Source organism: Zingiber officinale, chromosome 1A (genome assembly GCF_018446385.1).
Source record: "Zingiber officinale cultivar Zhangliang chromosome 1A, Zo_v1.1, whole genome shotgun sequence".
Taxonomy (NCBI): Eukaryota; Viridiplantae; Streptophyta; class Magnoliopsida; order Zingiberales; family Zingiberaceae; genus Zingiber; species Zingiber officinale.
The window spans coordinates 133,626,704-133,644,902 of record NC_055987.1 but is presented as its reverse complement, the minus strand read 5'-3'; the positions used below and the strand labels follow the sequence as shown (position 1 = coordinate 133,644,902).

The window sequence follows — 18,199 nt, the reverse complement described above, 5'->3', positions numbered from 1 at the left end:
AGGTGGTTACGGATTTTTGCTTTATCTGCAAGCCATTTCTTTTCCTCGAAATGTCATATCCTTCGAACAACAGTCTCCAATCAAACTATCTGAGCTCCAACTTATGTATAACAAGATTTGGAATTAGGAATGCAAGCACAACAAAAAGAAACCAGTCTGAGCTGCAGAGAATCGCGTCAGTTTATTCAAATTATGGTCCAGGTTGTTTCTTTTTTTATACTTTTGACACCACTCGCAAGTCACAAAAAAGGGTCGACCCACAAGTTGAAACAAGACACTAAAGATTACAGACTGCTTTCATGAGCCCTTTCATTCTCTCTTTACTACACTTGTAGCGCAATAAAAACCAAACTTTCATTCTTTCTTTACTACACTTCTAGCGCAATAAAAACCAACTAGAAGGCTGTTAAAACAAATGCATATGCAGCTGAAATGCAAGGGAAGCAAATAAAACCTTGCTTATGAAACATTTCTCACGCCTATACAGACAAAAGCAGACGCCTTGGTAGGATTAAATCATCGCAGCAAATCTGGCGAGCTCAGCTCCCTCCTGAGCTTGTGGCTGAAGAGACGGCAGGCGTTCATGCTGAGGTCGATAGCGGCGGCCAACGCCACGAAGGCGGCAGCGTCCTCTGCGCACACCACGTGCTGCACACTGACCTCGACAGTGGGCCGGCCGATTCGCCCCTCACCGGCCACCGTGGATGACATCACAAACCCCCGGTAGCTAGAGAAGGGCCATATTGCGTGCCCGAAGTCGCCGCTCCCCCTCGGGCTGCAGCCCGGCGAGGTCGACCGGCTTAAAGGCGTGCCAGCAGCGCTGGTCAGGTCGATGTTGAACTTGCCGCCCTTGGTGGCGCTCAGGTTGGACTCAGCGAGGTTTATGGCCGCTCCAGTGGCAGCCTCCGCGAGGAGCTCGAAACGGTAGCCGAGGCCGTCGCTAGAATTTGCGCCACCGCGCTCGCGCCAGGCTTCGAGGCGCCCCCATGGCTTCCAGGTGCCGTCTCCGGGCCGGAGCAGGAGCCACGCACCGGGGTTTGAGCGACTGACCTTATCAGTGCCAGGAGAGGCAACGAAGGGGGTCGCCATGGAGGCGAGGGCTACGGGCGAACCGGAAAGGTCATGCACTGTTACCGACCACCCTTTCCGCTCCTTCACCGTTCTATCCCGCTCAGATCCGAACGACGGAAAGCAACGTCCAGAGCTCCCTCGCTGCGAATTCATCAATCTGAACCACAATTTTTTTTTTTTCAGTCACAGCACAAGAGAATGCTTCTTCAAATCTAACAAAATAAAAATTTTCATCTACCAAAAAAGACTGCTGAAAAATCATTGCAAATAACTCGATTTCGAAGAGGCGATGAGTGTAACACAAGTATCGCGGATATATGTAGTTCAAGAGGTAAATGCACCAAGAATGCTAGTATAGAAAAACATTGATATCCGGGAGTTTAGGTCAAAACCTGGCGCTAGAATTCAAGTCGCCAGCACTGCGGCAGCAAAACTTGCAAGTGAAAACTGGCTGCCTAATGTTTCCTTGCACCTGGAACACCTGAGGGCTGCACTCTGGCTCACCGTCGAACTCAAACACGAACCGCGGATCAGGATCCGCCCTCACCGTGAGATACAACTGCGCGGGCGACGACGACCCCTTCCTCGCGTTCTTCTTGCTCAACTCCACCCACCCGCTGTGAAACACAACGGCCCTGTTCTCACCTCCCTCCGCGATGGTACTCTTCAAATCCAAAGTCACCGTGACCTCTCCGAGGAGCCGGCCCGAGGCGACTCCGCAGGTAGTCCCTCTCCGACCAGTATACACAGCGACACTGAGTCTGGAGCCGGCTCCATTCACCGCAAAGATCGAAGATTTGCTAGAGATCCGGTCGAGATCGGCCTTGGAAAGGTTAAAATGGGCGGCAAGGGAGGAAGACGGCGTAGAGGGAGGCTCCTCAGGGGAGACAAGCGGGACGGCAGACGTCTGGCAGGAGGATTTATCGAGGCGGATCTTGGCGAAGCAGGGGAAGGAGGAATTGTGGACGCCGACTCCTGCAGGGCGGGTGGCGACGGGGATCTTGAGCGCCAAGTTGCCCACTAAAACCCGGACGAAGGGACAGGGATCCATGTCGATGAATCGAGATAGCTCGGACAAATCCTTGAGCCCGGTGGTTGCGTTAGGGCTTTTGTAGGTGAACGAGTGGAAGAGGAGGGAGGGAGGGAGAGTGACAGCGATGGTTGGAGTCGTTGACAGCCTGGCGAGAGAGCGACGGACGAGGAGGAATCAAGCCGTGCGAAAGCGTCGTGCGGTGGTCCCACTTGGTATGCCAGTTCACAGGTAATTAGTTAATAAATAAAAAGAAAACGAAATCATCCAATTTTCATTAAAGAAATTATATAAAATTTATTATTAAATCCTATTGAATTATGGTGAAAGTAAAACTTGTCAATTTTTAACTGGAATGAACTGTAATTCAATTTAATTCCTATCCTTAATCAGTTTTCCCATAAAGTAAAGTCTGGGAGTTTGTACGGATGGTAACAACAGATTCAATTTCAATTTAAAATCCAAAATAAGGAGAAAGTTGAGTTGGCATAGGACAGCGAAGCTACAGCTGTTCACAGGTAATAACTCAGCTCTTGGGATGGAAGATGATGAAGTGTAATTGGAGCGTCAACATGACGTCGAATGGTCGGATGATAATGATATACAGCTAAAGACCATCTGTAAATGAATCCAAATAAATGTATTATTGATTTTAAAAAATAATTAAAATGATTAATTTGAAAGGATTTGATTTTGAGAATTTTAGTTGAATACGGAACCGGATTAGCACAGAAGTTTGGAGGTTACATTTCAAATAAATAAATAAATAAATAGACAGACCAAGAATATAGGATGCTAAACAAATCAAATGATTGGACAATAGAGTTGGCCATGTAAGAATTTTTTTTTATTTACAATAAATAAAGTAAATCTGTATCTTAAAATTTAATAATACCTAAACTACAATTTGACAGCACATACAATTTAGCATGGATCAGCCTTGTCCAAAGTTTAGGGCTCAGATGTCGCAATGATCTCGATCGGGAAACTATATCCAATCCTCAACTGTCCATTGCCATCGAGTGGATCCCCAACAGCCAGTTTAGGTCTGGCCTGTGTTTTCTTCGCAGATTGCAACCAAAAGGGCATAGCAATTATTTTTCATAAAAAGGCAACTATTTTTTTTAAAAAAAAAACAATGGAAAGCAACAACATAAAATAATGGTAAAAGTTTGAAACAGCAGGATAGATTATAGTACAGGAAAAATGAATGACGGATTTCAATTAATTGCTCTCCCTGATCTCCATTCCAAAATCATCATGTTTCCTCTTTTTTTTTTTTTTTTTTTTTTCTGACAACATTTTAATACATTTTGTATTCACCATTCGTACATTCAATAACAACATGTTTAGCCACGGTATTAGATAAAACCCTCCGTGATTTACTTCCCTTCCATATGGCATGAGTCAATCCTGGAGAGACTCTTTAGATGAGGATATCATCTTTTACTACAATGACAATATGCCTTATCTTTTTTTATGTCATCTTACTATCTCATTTTTATCTGCAAACTTGTATTTGTTTCTTGTAGGTTTCAATTTTAAAAGCTTGACTAGTAAAATGAAATGTTAGATGCATGAGCAGCACAAGGATAATAACCATGCCAACATATGTTGGCGATAGTAACACTACATTTTAGCTTGGTCATAATATGAAAAGTTAGCCTGAGAGGTTTATATGCATGAATGTACAGAAATAACTTGATTTTTTTTCCACATTGCAAATTACTGCCACGAGCTTAATTCTCTAGCGCATCTCTAAAAAATCAAGGGAAAAAAAAGTTAGTGAATCATGTCCGGGTGAATCATGTCCAAGGGAAAAAAAAGTTAGTGAATCATGTCCGAATGAAGGAACCTAGAAAGTCGAGGATGAGATGACCATCAACGGGATGAAGATTTTGATCCTGTAAAATAAAACCAAACCAGGAAAGGGGTCTCTGGCGTTGACCCTTCGACGCTCAAGTAAAAATCATAAAGACAATGAGTAATCAAGAAAATGATAAAATCTTATCTTCCTCATACCTGATGTACTCTTTTATTTCTTTTTCTGTGATCGTTTATCCACCCTTAATTAATGATATTAATTGTCAGAAGAAGGTTTCTTTGTCTTGACTTCTGTACATTGATGATAAATGTAGTGTTCTTCTTTATCTTTACTTCCTCATATTTAATGATAGACAACGTATTTTCTTTTACTTTCTTGTCTTCTCCTGTGTAATGTCATTCCTTGCGTCGGACAGGTGGTCCGAGCTGCTTGCTTTCCTACCGACCGATACATGATGCCCCGATGTGTCGGGTGATGTCTGCTCTATCACTCCTTTGCTGATTGGGATAACCGTTAGTCTGACGTTGATCATCTTGACTTTGATCGACATCGTGTCAATTGACCTGTGATAGATGAGATCTCCCTTATCACCGCATCAATTAGTCTGCTGGAGTCCAAATACTTTATTTTTATGTCTATCCTACAATATTTCTTACCTTCCTTGTAAGACGTTTTAAAGCAGTTCGAGCTAATTCGCTTGTGTTTTCCTTCGGTTCACAATACTTGTGAGCAAATTTGCAACTCTGCTGTGGAAATGAGTACGTTTAAGTGGCTTGGTAATTTAAATAATTATCAGAGTTATCCAATGAGACACCAAGCAATCTTGGTGTATTTTTTGCATTCAAAAAGAATGAGCAAATGGCATCATTTTCGGTTTCACTGAGGATGCTAGTGCTAGAAAAGCAATTGTTTCTGTTACGCGGAGTTCGACCACTTGCGATCCATTTTTCAAATGGCATGGAATCTTTTTTTCGAAGAAAGTACTCAACTTCTGAAGGTTAGTGGTTGTCTTTTCTAGTCCATTCAAACTAGGGCAATTGTTTAGGCTATCTTTTTCTTAAACATAGGATTAAAAGACAGGTTATATATACCTTGAATATGTTAAGTGTTTTTGCAGTAATCGACTAGCTAGAACCATTTATTTGGCAGCTGTTACTAGCCTGACGATGACTGCTCTTAGACGATGGTTGACATTTGAATCAATTTGAAGATTAGTTCTTTATTCTACTGTCAGTGAATGAAGATCCACTGAGCACAATTTGTAAGTTCTATAACACGAGTAAACAGCATTGAGGGATCATAATTTGTAAGTTTAAACTATGTTGAATCTGTCTTGCTTCTCAGGAGCTTTTGAAAGGTTGATAATGTTGAACGCTCTGAATAAGTCCTCGAACAGACCCACAGGCGGCCATCAGTGACACTAACAAACAGATCGTGCTCAGGATCTTTAGCCAATTCCACGTCGAAGAGAACCTTGGAATTTTTGCTCTCACGATGTACATCTCCACGGGTAAAAACACAGTTAGCGGCCAAAATGACATAGCTCCTATCAGACCCAAGAAATCATTGAAGAAAGGGAAGATCATGGCGACAACAGCTGTGACGATGACATAAAGAGTTCTCCAGGTTAGCCGAAAAATACTGAGGGGAACATCACCCAGCAATGGAACTTTGACAGCATGCTCTGATGTTAGGAAGCGGCTTTCCGGCCAACGGTTTCTGCTCCAAGTTTCGATGAAATGGTAAACTGGTTGAGCAAATACCTGCAATATAATTTACGTATACAAATTAAATTGAGATTCAAAACTTGTAGTTTTAGTCATGTGGCAATGACTGGGTGCTCAATGTCTACAATTAATTGATTGTCTTCATTGGAAGACGTGGCGAATCCATATGTCTGGTTTAGTTGTTCAAAGAGTCCACAGCTTGTATGGTATTACGTCTCAGACTCTCAGTCCTGGAATATATTGTCTTTGTCCATGTCAGGCAGTCTCTGTTTTGCTCCGTTCAATGAACGGTGGGTTTGTATTGGAGTCAATGTCCTTTTCTTTTTTTTTTTTTTTTTTTTTATCAAAAAGTTGAATTTGTGTTCCAAATGTTAGAAGCAATGGAAGAATTTATCAGGGCATATAGTACCTGATAAGCACCGATGAGATGAATGACAATACAAATGTTGGCAATATCGATGAGCCAAAATGGTTCGTAGAACCCAGTTAAGAAGTTGCCTGGTGCACTGTTTCCAAAAGCTGCATAGCCCAGAAGTCCACACGCCATGTAAAACATCGTGGTGGTGGAAACTCCTATGGAGGAGGCCTTCTTCATCACCTGGTTCTCCGGAGGGCTTGATCGCAGAGTGTCCTATATAATTAAGTCAAAGTTCAATTTCAAAGTGAGCCAATTTATATGCATGCTTATTCAATTACACTCGAACCACATCCTCACCAAACTTCTCGCAGATCAATGAAGATAAAGTTTCGGCATTTAGCAATAAATTTTCTGCTGACTAAATTTTTAACTGCATCCATGCTCATTTTTAACTTGAATGCAATGCTTGCATAACTAATGTACGGGTAAATTTCACCCTACCTGTACAGGCACTGTCCCAACCTCTCACAATGAGATGGTGGGATCCACTACTTAAGTGTGGGCCCCACCACCTCATTGTGAGAGGTTGGGGCAATGCCTGTACAGGTAGGATCGAATTAACCCTAATGTACGTACCTGGATCTCAATGAGAACGGTGGAATAAGAATAAGCAAAGGCTATGTTTCCGAGAGACTGAAATGTTCTCCAAAGTTTTTCTGTCGCTGTGACATCCACCCCCACTACGACTCCTGTGAGGGTAGTCCTCGCCCGAGGTCCCTCTGCGTAGTCCCAAATCAAATAGATACAGTGTTAGCTAGCTAGATACACATACTGACATACATGCATGCATGGATTAATTGCGAGATCGAGTTATGTGACAAGCTCGGTGGGTGGGTGCAGACAATTAGAAACCTGCTATTTTGGACACCGAGAGGCCGAGGCCGATGCTGGAGTAAGCCACGGACATGATCGCTGCCACAATGGAGAGCCACGAGATCTTGTGGAAATTAGGCAACTGGGAGAGCAGTATTTGGATGACCGCAAAGATGACCATATTCATCGTCGTCGACACCTCGCACGTCGCATCTTGGCCGTTCTTGTGAAAGCAGTTGGACTTCTTGATCGCCCTGCATCGCACCATTGCGATTATATTGCATGCGTTTAAAGTAACAGATATCAGATATGGATGGATGGATGGATGGATACCCCATGCTAATAGCGGTTGTGATGGTGTAGCCGATGGAAACTCCAATCAGATTCACGTACTGTGCCCATGCGCAGAACTTACAATAAACGCTCCCTGTCAAAAAAAACGAATATATCATTAACAACTAGCTATTCACGACGCTTTTGAATAGCTACTTCTTTTGTTAACAATTTTTATGTTTTTTACCTAGATTGGCCTCGACAGCATCTTTGTAGCTGTAGCTTCTCTTCCCTTGAGGACTCCTGTAGCAGTCTGCAAGCATGATGGAGCAGTACCAGGTGATGATAGCGAAGATGACCAGAACAATTGGTCCGGCGAAGATCATCTCACTTGGTTACCAGGATTCATAAACTCTAATACTTAAGCCTGGAGGTTTAGAGTTCGAATCCTGGGGGAGGCAAAAATCTACTGCCAGGGGTGGAAAGTCCTAGTGAGTAACGGCACGGCCAAAGGGTCGTCGGTCGACGACATGAGAGGTCGCCAAATGGGCCGACGACATAAGGGCCGCTAGTTGGGCCGCCACAAGGGCCGCCCAAGAGGCCAAAAGGGTCGGGTCGTTACACGTGTGGCGCCCGAATTTCCCTCTCTATATAAAGGTTTCTTCTTCATTTCAAAAGGGATCTTCTCCCTTTTGGGGGGAAAACAAGAGTGGGGCGTTCCTTACCATTGTTGGAGGGATTACTGGCGATCTAAGGGCGGATCTTCACCAAATCGACTCTGAGAAAGCAAGGATTGGATCCGAAGATGTTCTTCTTTGTAGATAAGTTTTCTTTCTCTCTTTTCTTGGATTTGAGGGGTAAGAATGCTTGTAATCTTCATCTCTTGGGGTTTCTTTCCTTGTTTTATGGAGTATATTTCTTGTTCTAGGATGGAGGGAGTAATTGTAAGGATGATTTGATGTAAAACTCTTGTGGATGTGCTAATTTCCTATTTCTATGATTTTGCCCTGTTTGTATCTATTCTTTCATGTGTGGATTATTGTAATTAGGGCTTAATTACCATGCTTGATTAAATGTTTGGATATCTTGTGGATCTTGTAGAGGTAATTCCTCATTCGATTTTCTGAGGGACGTTCATGACAGGAACATGCCCGTGTAAGGACGTTTGAGGGGTAATCTTGAAGGGGAAATTAGGTATTTCTAGAGGGTAGGATAGATTGTATGTGTTTCTACATTATATCTTGATGCGGTTGAGGAGTGATGAATTCTATGTTGATTATCCGAGGGGTGCACGTGACAGGCAAGCCCGTGTAAGGACAACATAGATTCATTTCTAATTGATCACATTTAGATATATTTAAATCCTAGGTCGGTTGTCTATTGCAAGAGGGAACCGACAACCTTCTACAAATGATGGATAATTGAAGAATAAGATTTGGTAGATCATTTACATTGAACAATCCTTACAAAGAAACCAAAACTCCTAGAACATACCCTTTATCGTCACCCTTATTCTTGTTTCTTATTCTTTCATTTCTTTGTTTACCTTTCATAGTTACACTTATATTTTGTAAATCAATTGATTGGTTGTTTAGCTTACTCGCGTTGAGACATCTTTAGTGCTTATTCCAGTCCTTGTGGATTCGATATCTTTTATTATTACTTACGACATATCCGTACACTTGCGGAGAGTCAACACTTAGACACAAGGACTAAACACAACAGGACCTAAATGAACTTAGTTGACCACATCAACACTACCCAGGGTACTTACAATCTCTCCCTTTTTGATATGCATCAATCCAAATTCAAATTAGAGTTAAAATACAATAACATAAAAGTAGATAACAAATTATTTGCAAAATAAATAAAAAAATGCTTGCAATCAAATAAAAATTTTAAATCCTACCTCCCCCTGAACTTGTACTTATTTCTCTCCCTTTGATCATATAAAAAAATAAAAAAATAAAATAAACTTTTAGAATATTTTGAAATATTTTTCTAGGGGTAATCTAAACAAATAACTGGAAAGAATTTTTAGCAGGTGTCTAAGGGATAGAAAAAATACTAAAATTATTTTAAGTGAAAAATAAAACTGAAAAAAACTTCTATTTCAGTTAGTTAATTAAACATTTATTTCAATAATTAGCTTCCAAGCTATGGCGAGGCATTAGACCTTCTTTGATATTGGAACAACAATCACTTCTAGACAAAACCTTATAAAGAAATTAAATGTTTAATTTCTTCCTGAAAATTATAGGTTTATCTTTCAAACATAACACTTTAATCTAAGCATATTTTTAGAACCCAATATAAGTTCTTATCTACTAGATTAATTAAAAATTTCTTAGGTATATATTTCCGTGATATTTTTTAAATTTAGCTCTGGTGATTTCTAATGTACTAATTGATTTTACCATAATTTCTAAACCTTAGTTTTTGATAGTAATTAGAACATGCATGGTTATCTTCTAATCTCTCTATTTATGTTTTTAATTTTTCATTTTCAAATTTCAAATTATCAAATAATTCTAGTGGGCATGCATTGACTAATTATCTTTTCAAATTAACAATTTCTTTTTCTAATTTGCATATATTTTTAGAGAGCATTTTGATAAACTCAAAAGATTACTTGGGAGATAGTGCACATACCTCACTTACCTCGTGTTATGATGCTCCTCCTTCACACTGCTTTCTTCAGAGGATCCTCCCCCTTCGTCGATGCTCATCTCTGAGGAACTTTTAATGTCCCTGTGGTGCTCTCCCATCAAGGCTAGTCCGGCGTAGGCTTTAATCTCGGACTCGGAGGACGATGATTCATCCCATATGACCTTCAGATTCTTATGCTTCGATCTTGTTGGTCCTTTTCACTTGTCCTTCTCCTTTTTCTTTAGTTCTGGGAAGTCGTCTTTGATGTGCCCTTCTCCTTAGCAGTTGTAGCATCGGATCTTTCTTTTGCTCTGAAAGTGCTTTTTTGCTTGCAACTTATTAAATTTATTACATTTAATGAATTTACTAAATTTTCTTACCATTAGAGTCACTTCGTCTTCATCAATTGACGCTTCGGAGTCTAGATCATCCATTTTTGCCTTCAGGGCAATGTTCTTACTAGGCCCTCTTTTCATCTCTACACATCTAGATTCGTGAAGTTTAAAGGTGGAAAAAATATTTTCTAATGAACTAACTTTAAGGTCTTTAGATATATAAAACGAGTCGACTATAGAGGTCCACTCGGGTGTCCTAGGAAATGCATTTAAAGTGTACCTTAATGAATCTCGGTTCGTTACCTTTTCTCTGAGATTCATAAGTCCGGTGATGAGTCTTTTGATCCTCAAGTGCAGATGTGCAACTGTTTCTCTTTCTTCCATTTGAAGGTTCGTCAGTTGGTTCCAGAGCAGGTCCCGTCTCGCAAGCTTTGCTTCGAAAGTTTCTTCGTGAAGCTCCAGGAACTTCTCCCAAAGTTCCTTTACTGATTCGTAATCTTCGATCTGATTTACTTCCTGGGGTAGAAGTACGCTAAGTAGGTGGAACTCGGCTCGTCCATTCGCTATGAAGTTTGCTTTCTCCTTCTTGGTCCATTGGTATTCTTTCTTTTCATTTCCTTGTAGGTATTTGGGAGCTATAAAATCATATTTAATTATCAAAAGAATTTCAAAATCAGTTTTAAAAAATACCTCTATGCATTTCTTCCATAATGCGAATTCTTCCTCAAACTTTGGCCTGTAGATGCTCAGTCCGACCATCGTATTAGTGCTTTAATCTGTGGTTAGTCCTTCTGAGGTGTTCTGACTCTGATACCAATTGTTGGTGCAGTGGGACCGACAAGAGGGGGTAAATTTCTTGTTAAAAATAAAGCGAACCTTTCTCGTTCTTTCAACTCTAGTTAGTAGCACAAGTATACCAAACAAAATAATAAAACTGAACAAAAAGTAAGAGGACAATCTATTTACTTGGTTACAACTAGGTGGTTGTTAATCCAAGGTATTGAAGAAATATCCAAAAACTCCTTTGTTGAAGGTGGAGTAGTCTCTTATAGATGTTTATAGCTCACAGAATGACTAGGAAGTGAATACAAGACTTGTAGTTCAGTTGTTGTATTTTTCCTAGGTTCAGGGGTCTTTTTATAGCCCTTGGAAAAACTTATCCAAAGCTAAAAGGCACCTTCAATAGGGTGGAAGGTACCTCCAGTATGGAAAATCCTATCCGTGCCAAGATAAAGTTTATCTTTGCAACGGTCACTATTTGAAAGCACCTTCAAGGGGTTGAAGGCGCCTTCCATAGAGGCTCAAAGGCGCTTTCAAGGGTTGAAGGCGTCTTCCTCCCGAAAGGCATGAGGGCGCCTTCAATACCATTGAAGATGCCTTCAGCAGCTACTACCGAGCTCCAAACTTCTTCTTTGGATCTTCCGCTACTCTGCTCACTTGGGTGATTTCGACCGTCCGAAACAAGACTCACTCGAACCCATTTTCTGACCTTCTCCTCAAGCAGGCTTCTTCCCTGACTTCTCATCCCTTGAACGTCATGCACATCCTTCTCGTCCACCAGTGTACTCTTCCACAACATCTCATCCCTTGGATGCACTGATCTCGTCGGCTCCTTTCTCGTGCCATCCTTCTCACTAGCCGCGTCTTGTACTCAACTTCTTGTGTTCCTAAGCTCTTGTGCACTTAGACATAAGGATTAAATGCAACAGGACATAATTGAACTTGGTTGATCACATCAAAACTACCTGGGGTACTTACACCTAGACCTATCCTTCCTAGGCATATGTTTCCTTTCTTGAGATTAATGTTTAGGTTTTTAACCACCATCCTCTCCTTAGGCAAGATAGGTTGTTTCTTTTTAGGTCTAATCTTAGTATATGATTTCCTAAGGTTATCTACTATGTTAATGTTGGTTGCTACTAGGAAAACCTAGAGGTTCCACTGTACAAAAATTTTGTACAAAGGTCTGAACCTTTTCCTAGCTACCATGTGTTCTTTTAAATTAAATTTTGGATCGCCTGCGGAACTTAACACGTTTGATCCAAAACTTAATCTATTCGTTCTTTTAGGTTTTGACTTGGGTCTCCAGCGGAACTTAACACGTTCGACCCAAATCACCTTAAGTTATTAATTCCATTAAATATTAATTTCCATAATTGGTTCCCAGTACTGATGTGGCGAGGCACATGACCTTCTTGGATATGGGAGCAACCACCACTGACTAGACAAAACCTTTTATAGAAAGGTAATATTTAATTTCCTAAAATAACTTTAGGTTAACCGAAAAGAACAATCAAATCACAAGGAAAAGAAAAAACAAAAGAACACAACATCGAAAAACATATTCGAAATTCTAGAATCGTAAGCCTCTTGTATTTGGTATTATTTCCATAAATAACTAGCATGATGCGGAAATGAAAAATTACTAGTTATACCTTCTAAAAGACCTCTTGATCTTCTACCGTATTCCTCTTCTAACCTCGGACGTTGTGTGGACAACGATCTTCCGAGATGAGAACCACCAAGCACCTTCTTCTTCCTTACAAGTTTCGGCCACCACAATTCTCCAAGAGAAGTAGAGGTCCGGCCACCACCACCAAGCTCCAAGGGATGCAAGAAACAAAACCACCTTTCTCTCCTTCTTCTCCTAGCTAGAACCGGCCACCATCAAGAGCTCTAAGAGAGGTTGCCGCCGGCCATAAGAAGAAGAGAAGAGGAAGAAGCTAGGGCCGGCCACCAAGGAGGAAAAGAGAGGAGAAGAATAATAGAGTTGATCACCCATGAAGGCACCTCTACCCCCTCTTTTATAATCCTTGGTCTTGGCAAATAAGGAAATTTAATTAAAAACTTCCTTAATTCTTTTGCCATTGAAAAGAAAAATTTATTTAACAATTTTCCTATTCTCAATTTACATGGCCGGCCACCATCAAGCTATAAACAAGGAGAGTTTTAATTAATTAAAACTTCCTAATTTGTCTCCAGAAATTTATAAAAAATTTCTCCAATAATTTTCTCTTCATGGTGGTTAATAAAAAGGAAATTTTATAAATTAAAATTCTTCTTTTAAACATGTGGATAATTTCCAAAAGGAAAGTTATCTCTTAAAAATTAAAATATCTTTTCAATCTACAAATAAGGAAAGATATCAAATCTTTTCTTAATCTTTTGTAGAAACTAATAAAAGAGAATATTTAATTTTTAAACTTCTCTTTTAAATTATTATCATGGTTAAAAAGGAAAGTTTTTCTTAAAAATAAAATCTCCTTTCAATCTACAAATAAGGAAAGATTTCAAATCTTTTCTTAATCTTTTGTAGAAAGCTTTTAAAAGGAAAGATTTAATTTTAAACTCTCTTTTAAAACTATGATATCCACATAAGAAATAATTTTAATAAAAAATCCTTTTTAATATGATGTGGCCGACCACCCAAGCTTGGCCGGCCACCTTAAGGCCAACCTTTAGGCTTGGCCGGCCCTAAGCTTGAGCTTCAAGCTTAGCTTGGCCGGCCCCTATTGGTTGGGTAAGAAGGTGGGTATGTGGTGGGTATAAATCTCTATATACAAGAGGCTATGATAGGGACCGAGAGGAGGAATTGGTTTTGGTCTCCCGATAAAATTAAGCATCCCGTGCTCGCCCTGAACACACAACTTAATTTTATCAATAATAATTCATTCCACTAGAGAACTATTATTGAACTACCGCACCAATCCCAAATTACATTTTGGGCTCCTTCTTATCATGAGTGTGTTAGTCTCCCTGTGTTTAAGATATCAAATGTCCACTAATTAAGTGAGTTACTGACAACTCATTTAATTAATATCTTAGTCCAAGAGTAGTACCACTCAACCTTATCATCATGTCGGACTAGGTCCACCTGCAGGGTTTAACATGACAATCCTTATGAGCTCCTCTTGAGGACATTATCAACCTAGTATCTCTAGGACACAGTTTCCTTCTATAATCAACAACACACACTATAAGTGATACCATTTCCCAACTTATCGGGCTTATTGATTCATCAAACTAAATCTCACCCATTGATAAATTAAAGAAATAAATATCAAATATATGTGCTTGTTATTATATTAGGATTAAGAGCACACACTTCCATAATAACCGAGGTCTTTGTTTCTTTATAAAATCAGTATAAAAGAAACGACCTCAAATGGTCCTACTCAATACACTCTAAGTGTACTAGTGTAATTATACAATCAAGATAAACTGATACCTAATTACACTACGACCTTCAAATGGTTTGTTCCTTTCCATTTTGGTCGTGAGCTACTGTTTATAATTACTGATAACATGATCCTCTGTGTGTGACACCACACACCATGTTATCTACAATATAAATTAATTGAACAACTACATTTATCATAAATGTAGACATTTGACCAATGTGATTCTTATTACTAGATAAATGTTTATACCAAAAGCTAGGCTTTTAGTATACACCCTAACAATCTCCCACTTATACTAAAAGACTAAGCTGCCATATCTGCTGCCATACATCTGATTCCTAACCCTTCAACATGTCCATCAAAAGCTCTTGCCTTAAGGACCTCTGTGGAAGGATCTATAGGTCATCATCTGATGCATTCTAGGCAGCAACAACTTCTCCTCGTTTATACGATTTCTCGTATTGGGTGGTACTTGCGCTCTATTGTGTTTACTTGCCTTTATAGACTTATGGTTTCTTCGAGTTTACTACTGCACCAATATTATTACAATAAATTGTAATAATCTTTGGACAAACCAGAAATCATATCTAAGTCTATCTTGAGGTTATTGAGTCATTCAGCTTTTATGGCTACCTCAGAGGCTTGCCATATACTAAACTTCTATAGTGGAGTCCAGAAAAATACCTATGCTTATCACTCTTCCATAGTAATGACTTTACCTCCTAAAGTAAACACAAAACCCCGAGGTTGACTTATTAATGTCCCTATCCGATTGGAAGTCAAAATCCATGCAACCCACAAGGACCAAAATAACTGCCTTGTAAGCTAGCATATATTCTCTAGTGCCTCTAAGGTACTTCAATATATGCTTTACTGCAATCCACTGTCCTTGTCCATGGTTACTTTGATATCTGCTATCTATGCCTTTGGCAAAACAGATTTCTGATCTCGTACATAGCATACATTAGGCTTCCAACAGCCGTAGCATAAAGAACTGCCTTTATTTCCTTTATCTCCTTTGATGTCTACAGAGACATATCTTTAGATAAAGTTACTCCATCCTTAAAAAGTAAGAAACCTTTCGAGGAGTTTTGCATGCTTAAAACGAGCAAGGATTTTCCGATGTATCAAGCTTGGGATAAGTAAAATATATTTTTCTTTCGATCCCTTATAATTTTGATCTCAAAAATATATACATTCTCCCAAGTCCTTTATATCGAATTATTTGGACAACCATACCCTTACTTCTGACAACATTTTGATATTGTTTCCAACTACCAAAAATGTTATCTACGTATAGTACAAGAAATACCACCACGCTTCCATCACACCTTTTGTATACACAAGACTTATCCAGTTACTAAATAAATCCATAGATCTGGATTACTTTGATAAACCGGATGTTCCAAGACCTTGAAGCTTTGCCTCAGTCCATAGACTGATTGAGCTTACACAAGATGCTCTTAGCCCTTTGCAATGAACCCTTCTGGTTGCTTTATATGGATGCTTTCTTCAAAACTTCCATTAAGGAATGCTGTCTTGACATCCTCTTGCCAAATAGATAAAAGAATCCGGATAGACTTAAGCATGACTACCAGTGAAAAAGTTTCCTTTTTCATCAAGCCTTGCTTTGAAAGTTACTACCTTCCTGTCTATCCCTCTTTTCCTATTATAGACCTTTTTATACCCAACGGCTTTTACACCATTTGGTGATTCTACAAGCTTCCAGATTTTATTAGAATACATATATTCTAATTCTTTTATTCATTACTCTTTGCCAAGATGCTGCATCTTTATCTTGGAGTGCTTCATCATATGACCGGAGATCAGGTTCATGCCCTCCAGGGATCGAGTCCAAAAACTCTCCCAAAACATGAACCTATTTAGGTTGCATAACAACCCTCCCACTACAATAAGACACTTTCTGTAATTGTGTATCAATTTGTGATACGTGTTGCAGTTTTCTTGTGGTATCTCATCTTGTACAGTTGGTACTAGGTTAGACATGTCCTTTATTATTTCCTTAAGAACAAATTTACTTATGAGCACGTGGTTCATTATATAGTCCTTTTCTAAAAAATCAGTCATTGATGCTAACAATTACCTTCTGATTTTTAAGACTATAAACCTACTTTTGTTTATCTAGGATAACTTACAAACAAGTGAACTCCTATCCAACTTATCATTGTCTCTCTTTAACATATGTGGATTACCCGAATCCGAATATGCTTCAAAATAGGTTTTCACCTATTCAGCAATTCTATATGAGTAGAGAGTTCTAACTTGGAAGGTACTATGTTCACTTTAGTTATCAGAGTTTATCCTTAAAACAAATTTGGTAATTTTCTAAATAACTCATCATCTATCTAATTATTTCATAAGAGTCCTTTACCTTCTTTCTACTACACCATTCTGTTGGGGTGTACCAGGTGCAGTTAGTTGGGATTGAATCCCTACTTTTGATAAGTGACTCCTAAATTCTCCCAAGAGGTACTTGCCACTACGATCTTACCATAGTGACATTTACTTTAACATTTCTCCGCATCAGCCTTGTACTCTTTGAACTAATCAAAGTACTTAGTCTTGCGGTACATTAAGTAAATTTATTTATATCTTGAATAGTTGTCTATAAAATAGATGAAATATTCAATACTACCTCTTGTCTAGATAGTCATAGGATCACACAAATCAGAATGAACCGATTTCAACATATCTTTGACTCCATACCCCTTGGACTTAAAAGCTTCTTGGTTATTTTCCTTCCAAGTAAGACTCGCAGGTTGGAAAGATTTCCACTACTAATGAACCCAAAAGTTCATCAGCTACCAATGAATCCTACTTAAGTTAATATAACCTAGCCTTAGATGTCAAAGATATAATTGGTTCATTTTCGAAGGTTGCTTTCTCTTAAGTTAGAAGATGTGTTATTAATTTCCATTTGTTGCATCATGGGAGTTATTGGATTATAAATTGTCAACCAACATACCAGAATAGATAACTTGCCTATTTTTCTTGATAACAACTTTGTTATCAAAATAGACACAATATCTATTCTATAATAGTTTAGAAATTGAAATCAGGTTCTTTCTAAACTTAGTATGTAAAGACAATTCCTAATAATCCAAATTTTATTCCTATTAGAGAATAAACCTCTCCCACTGCAACAGCTGCTACTTTTGCAGTAGTGCCCATGTGGACGGTGTTTTTTATTTTCATTTAGTTGTCGGTTTCCTGGAACCCTGCAATGAATTACAGACATGATCAGTGGCTCCCATATCTACACACCAGGTACCGGTAGATAACTCCACTAAACATGTATCAACTAATGAATAAAATACACCTATATTGTTCTTAGTTCTAAGAGGACAGTCTACCTTAATGTCCAAATTCTATTTCCAATCAATTATAATTGGGACCACTAAGTCTATCCTAAAGTATATCAGCTAGGGATTGACCATCTTCCTAAGAATCACAAAAATATTTGGTTAAGACCAACTCCTTAAAAATCCCCATGAATTTTGTATGCCACGTTAGTGTGGACGTATACAAATTCAAAGAGGAAATTTTATCATTTAATTTTATTATCTCGTCAACCTTACTTTATGACGAATAAAATTAATAGTTGGTCTATCTTTAATCAAATATTTGGTCAAGACTCTAAATTTAAAATAATATTGATTCCTCTAACAATACTATTTAAATTTACCAACACCTCAAAACACCGTGAATTTTGCATGCCATGTTAGTGTGGACGTATACAAAATCAACATTTGTAAGAGGAGGGTTTTACCCATTAACTATCTTGTCAACGTAACTTTATGACAAATAAAATTATCTCAAACACCGTTAATTTTGTATGCCACGTTAGTGTGGACGT

General features: G+C 39.0%; 2 protein-coding genes across 2 annotated transcripts in view; both read right to left on the bottom strand.

Moving 5' to 3' along the window:
• Nucleotides 1-337: 337 nt before the first annotated feature.
• On the bottom strand, nucleotides 338-2,168 carry LOC122034131. Its single transcript, XM_042593259.1, has 2 exons — nucleotides 1,464-2,168; nucleotides 338-1,228 (listed from the first exon to the last, which is right to left on the bottom strand). The coding sequence occupies exons 1-2, from the start codon at nucleotides 2,120-2,122 to the stop codon at nucleotides 517-519; spliced, it is 1,371 nt and encodes a 456-aa protein (XP_042449193.1). The 5' UTR covers nucleotides 2,123-2,168; the 3' UTR covers nucleotides 338-516.
• A 3,098-nt stretch (nucleotides 2,169-5,266) lies between these two features.
• LOC122003346 (amino acid permease 6-like) overlaps nucleotides 5,267-18,199 on the bottom strand; it is an 86,467-nt gene continuing 73,534 nt past the window's right edge. Inside the window, exons 3-8 of the mRNA XM_042558543.1 lie at nucleotides 7,405-7,543; nucleotides 7,218-7,311; nucleotides 6,924-7,138; nucleotides 6,648-6,790; nucleotides 6,063-6,284; nucleotides 5,267-5,689 (exon numbers count right to left, since the gene is read on the bottom strand). Coding sequence (XP_042414477.1) covers nucleotides 5,267-5,689; nucleotides 6,063-6,284; nucleotides 6,648-6,790; nucleotides 6,924-7,138; nucleotides 7,218-7,311; nucleotides 7,405-7,543 — 1,236 coding nt within the window. The remainder of the gene's footprint in view (nucleotides 5,690-6,062; nucleotides 6,285-6,647; nucleotides 6,791-6,923; nucleotides 7,139-7,217; nucleotides 7,312-7,404; nucleotides 7,544-18,199) is intronic.

What these genes read in the sequence shown, in the direction of transcription:
- LOC122034131 (XM_042593259.1), bottom strand. Translation starts at nt 2,122, where the DNA reads ATGGATCCCTGTCCCTTCGTCCGGGTTTTAGTGGGCAACTTGGCGCTC. An exon ending in GACTTGAATTCTAGCGCCAG is followed by an intron (nt 1,229 to 1,463) that starts GTTTTGACCTAA and finishes ATTGTGGTTCAG; the next exon opens with ATTGATGAATTCGCAGCGAG.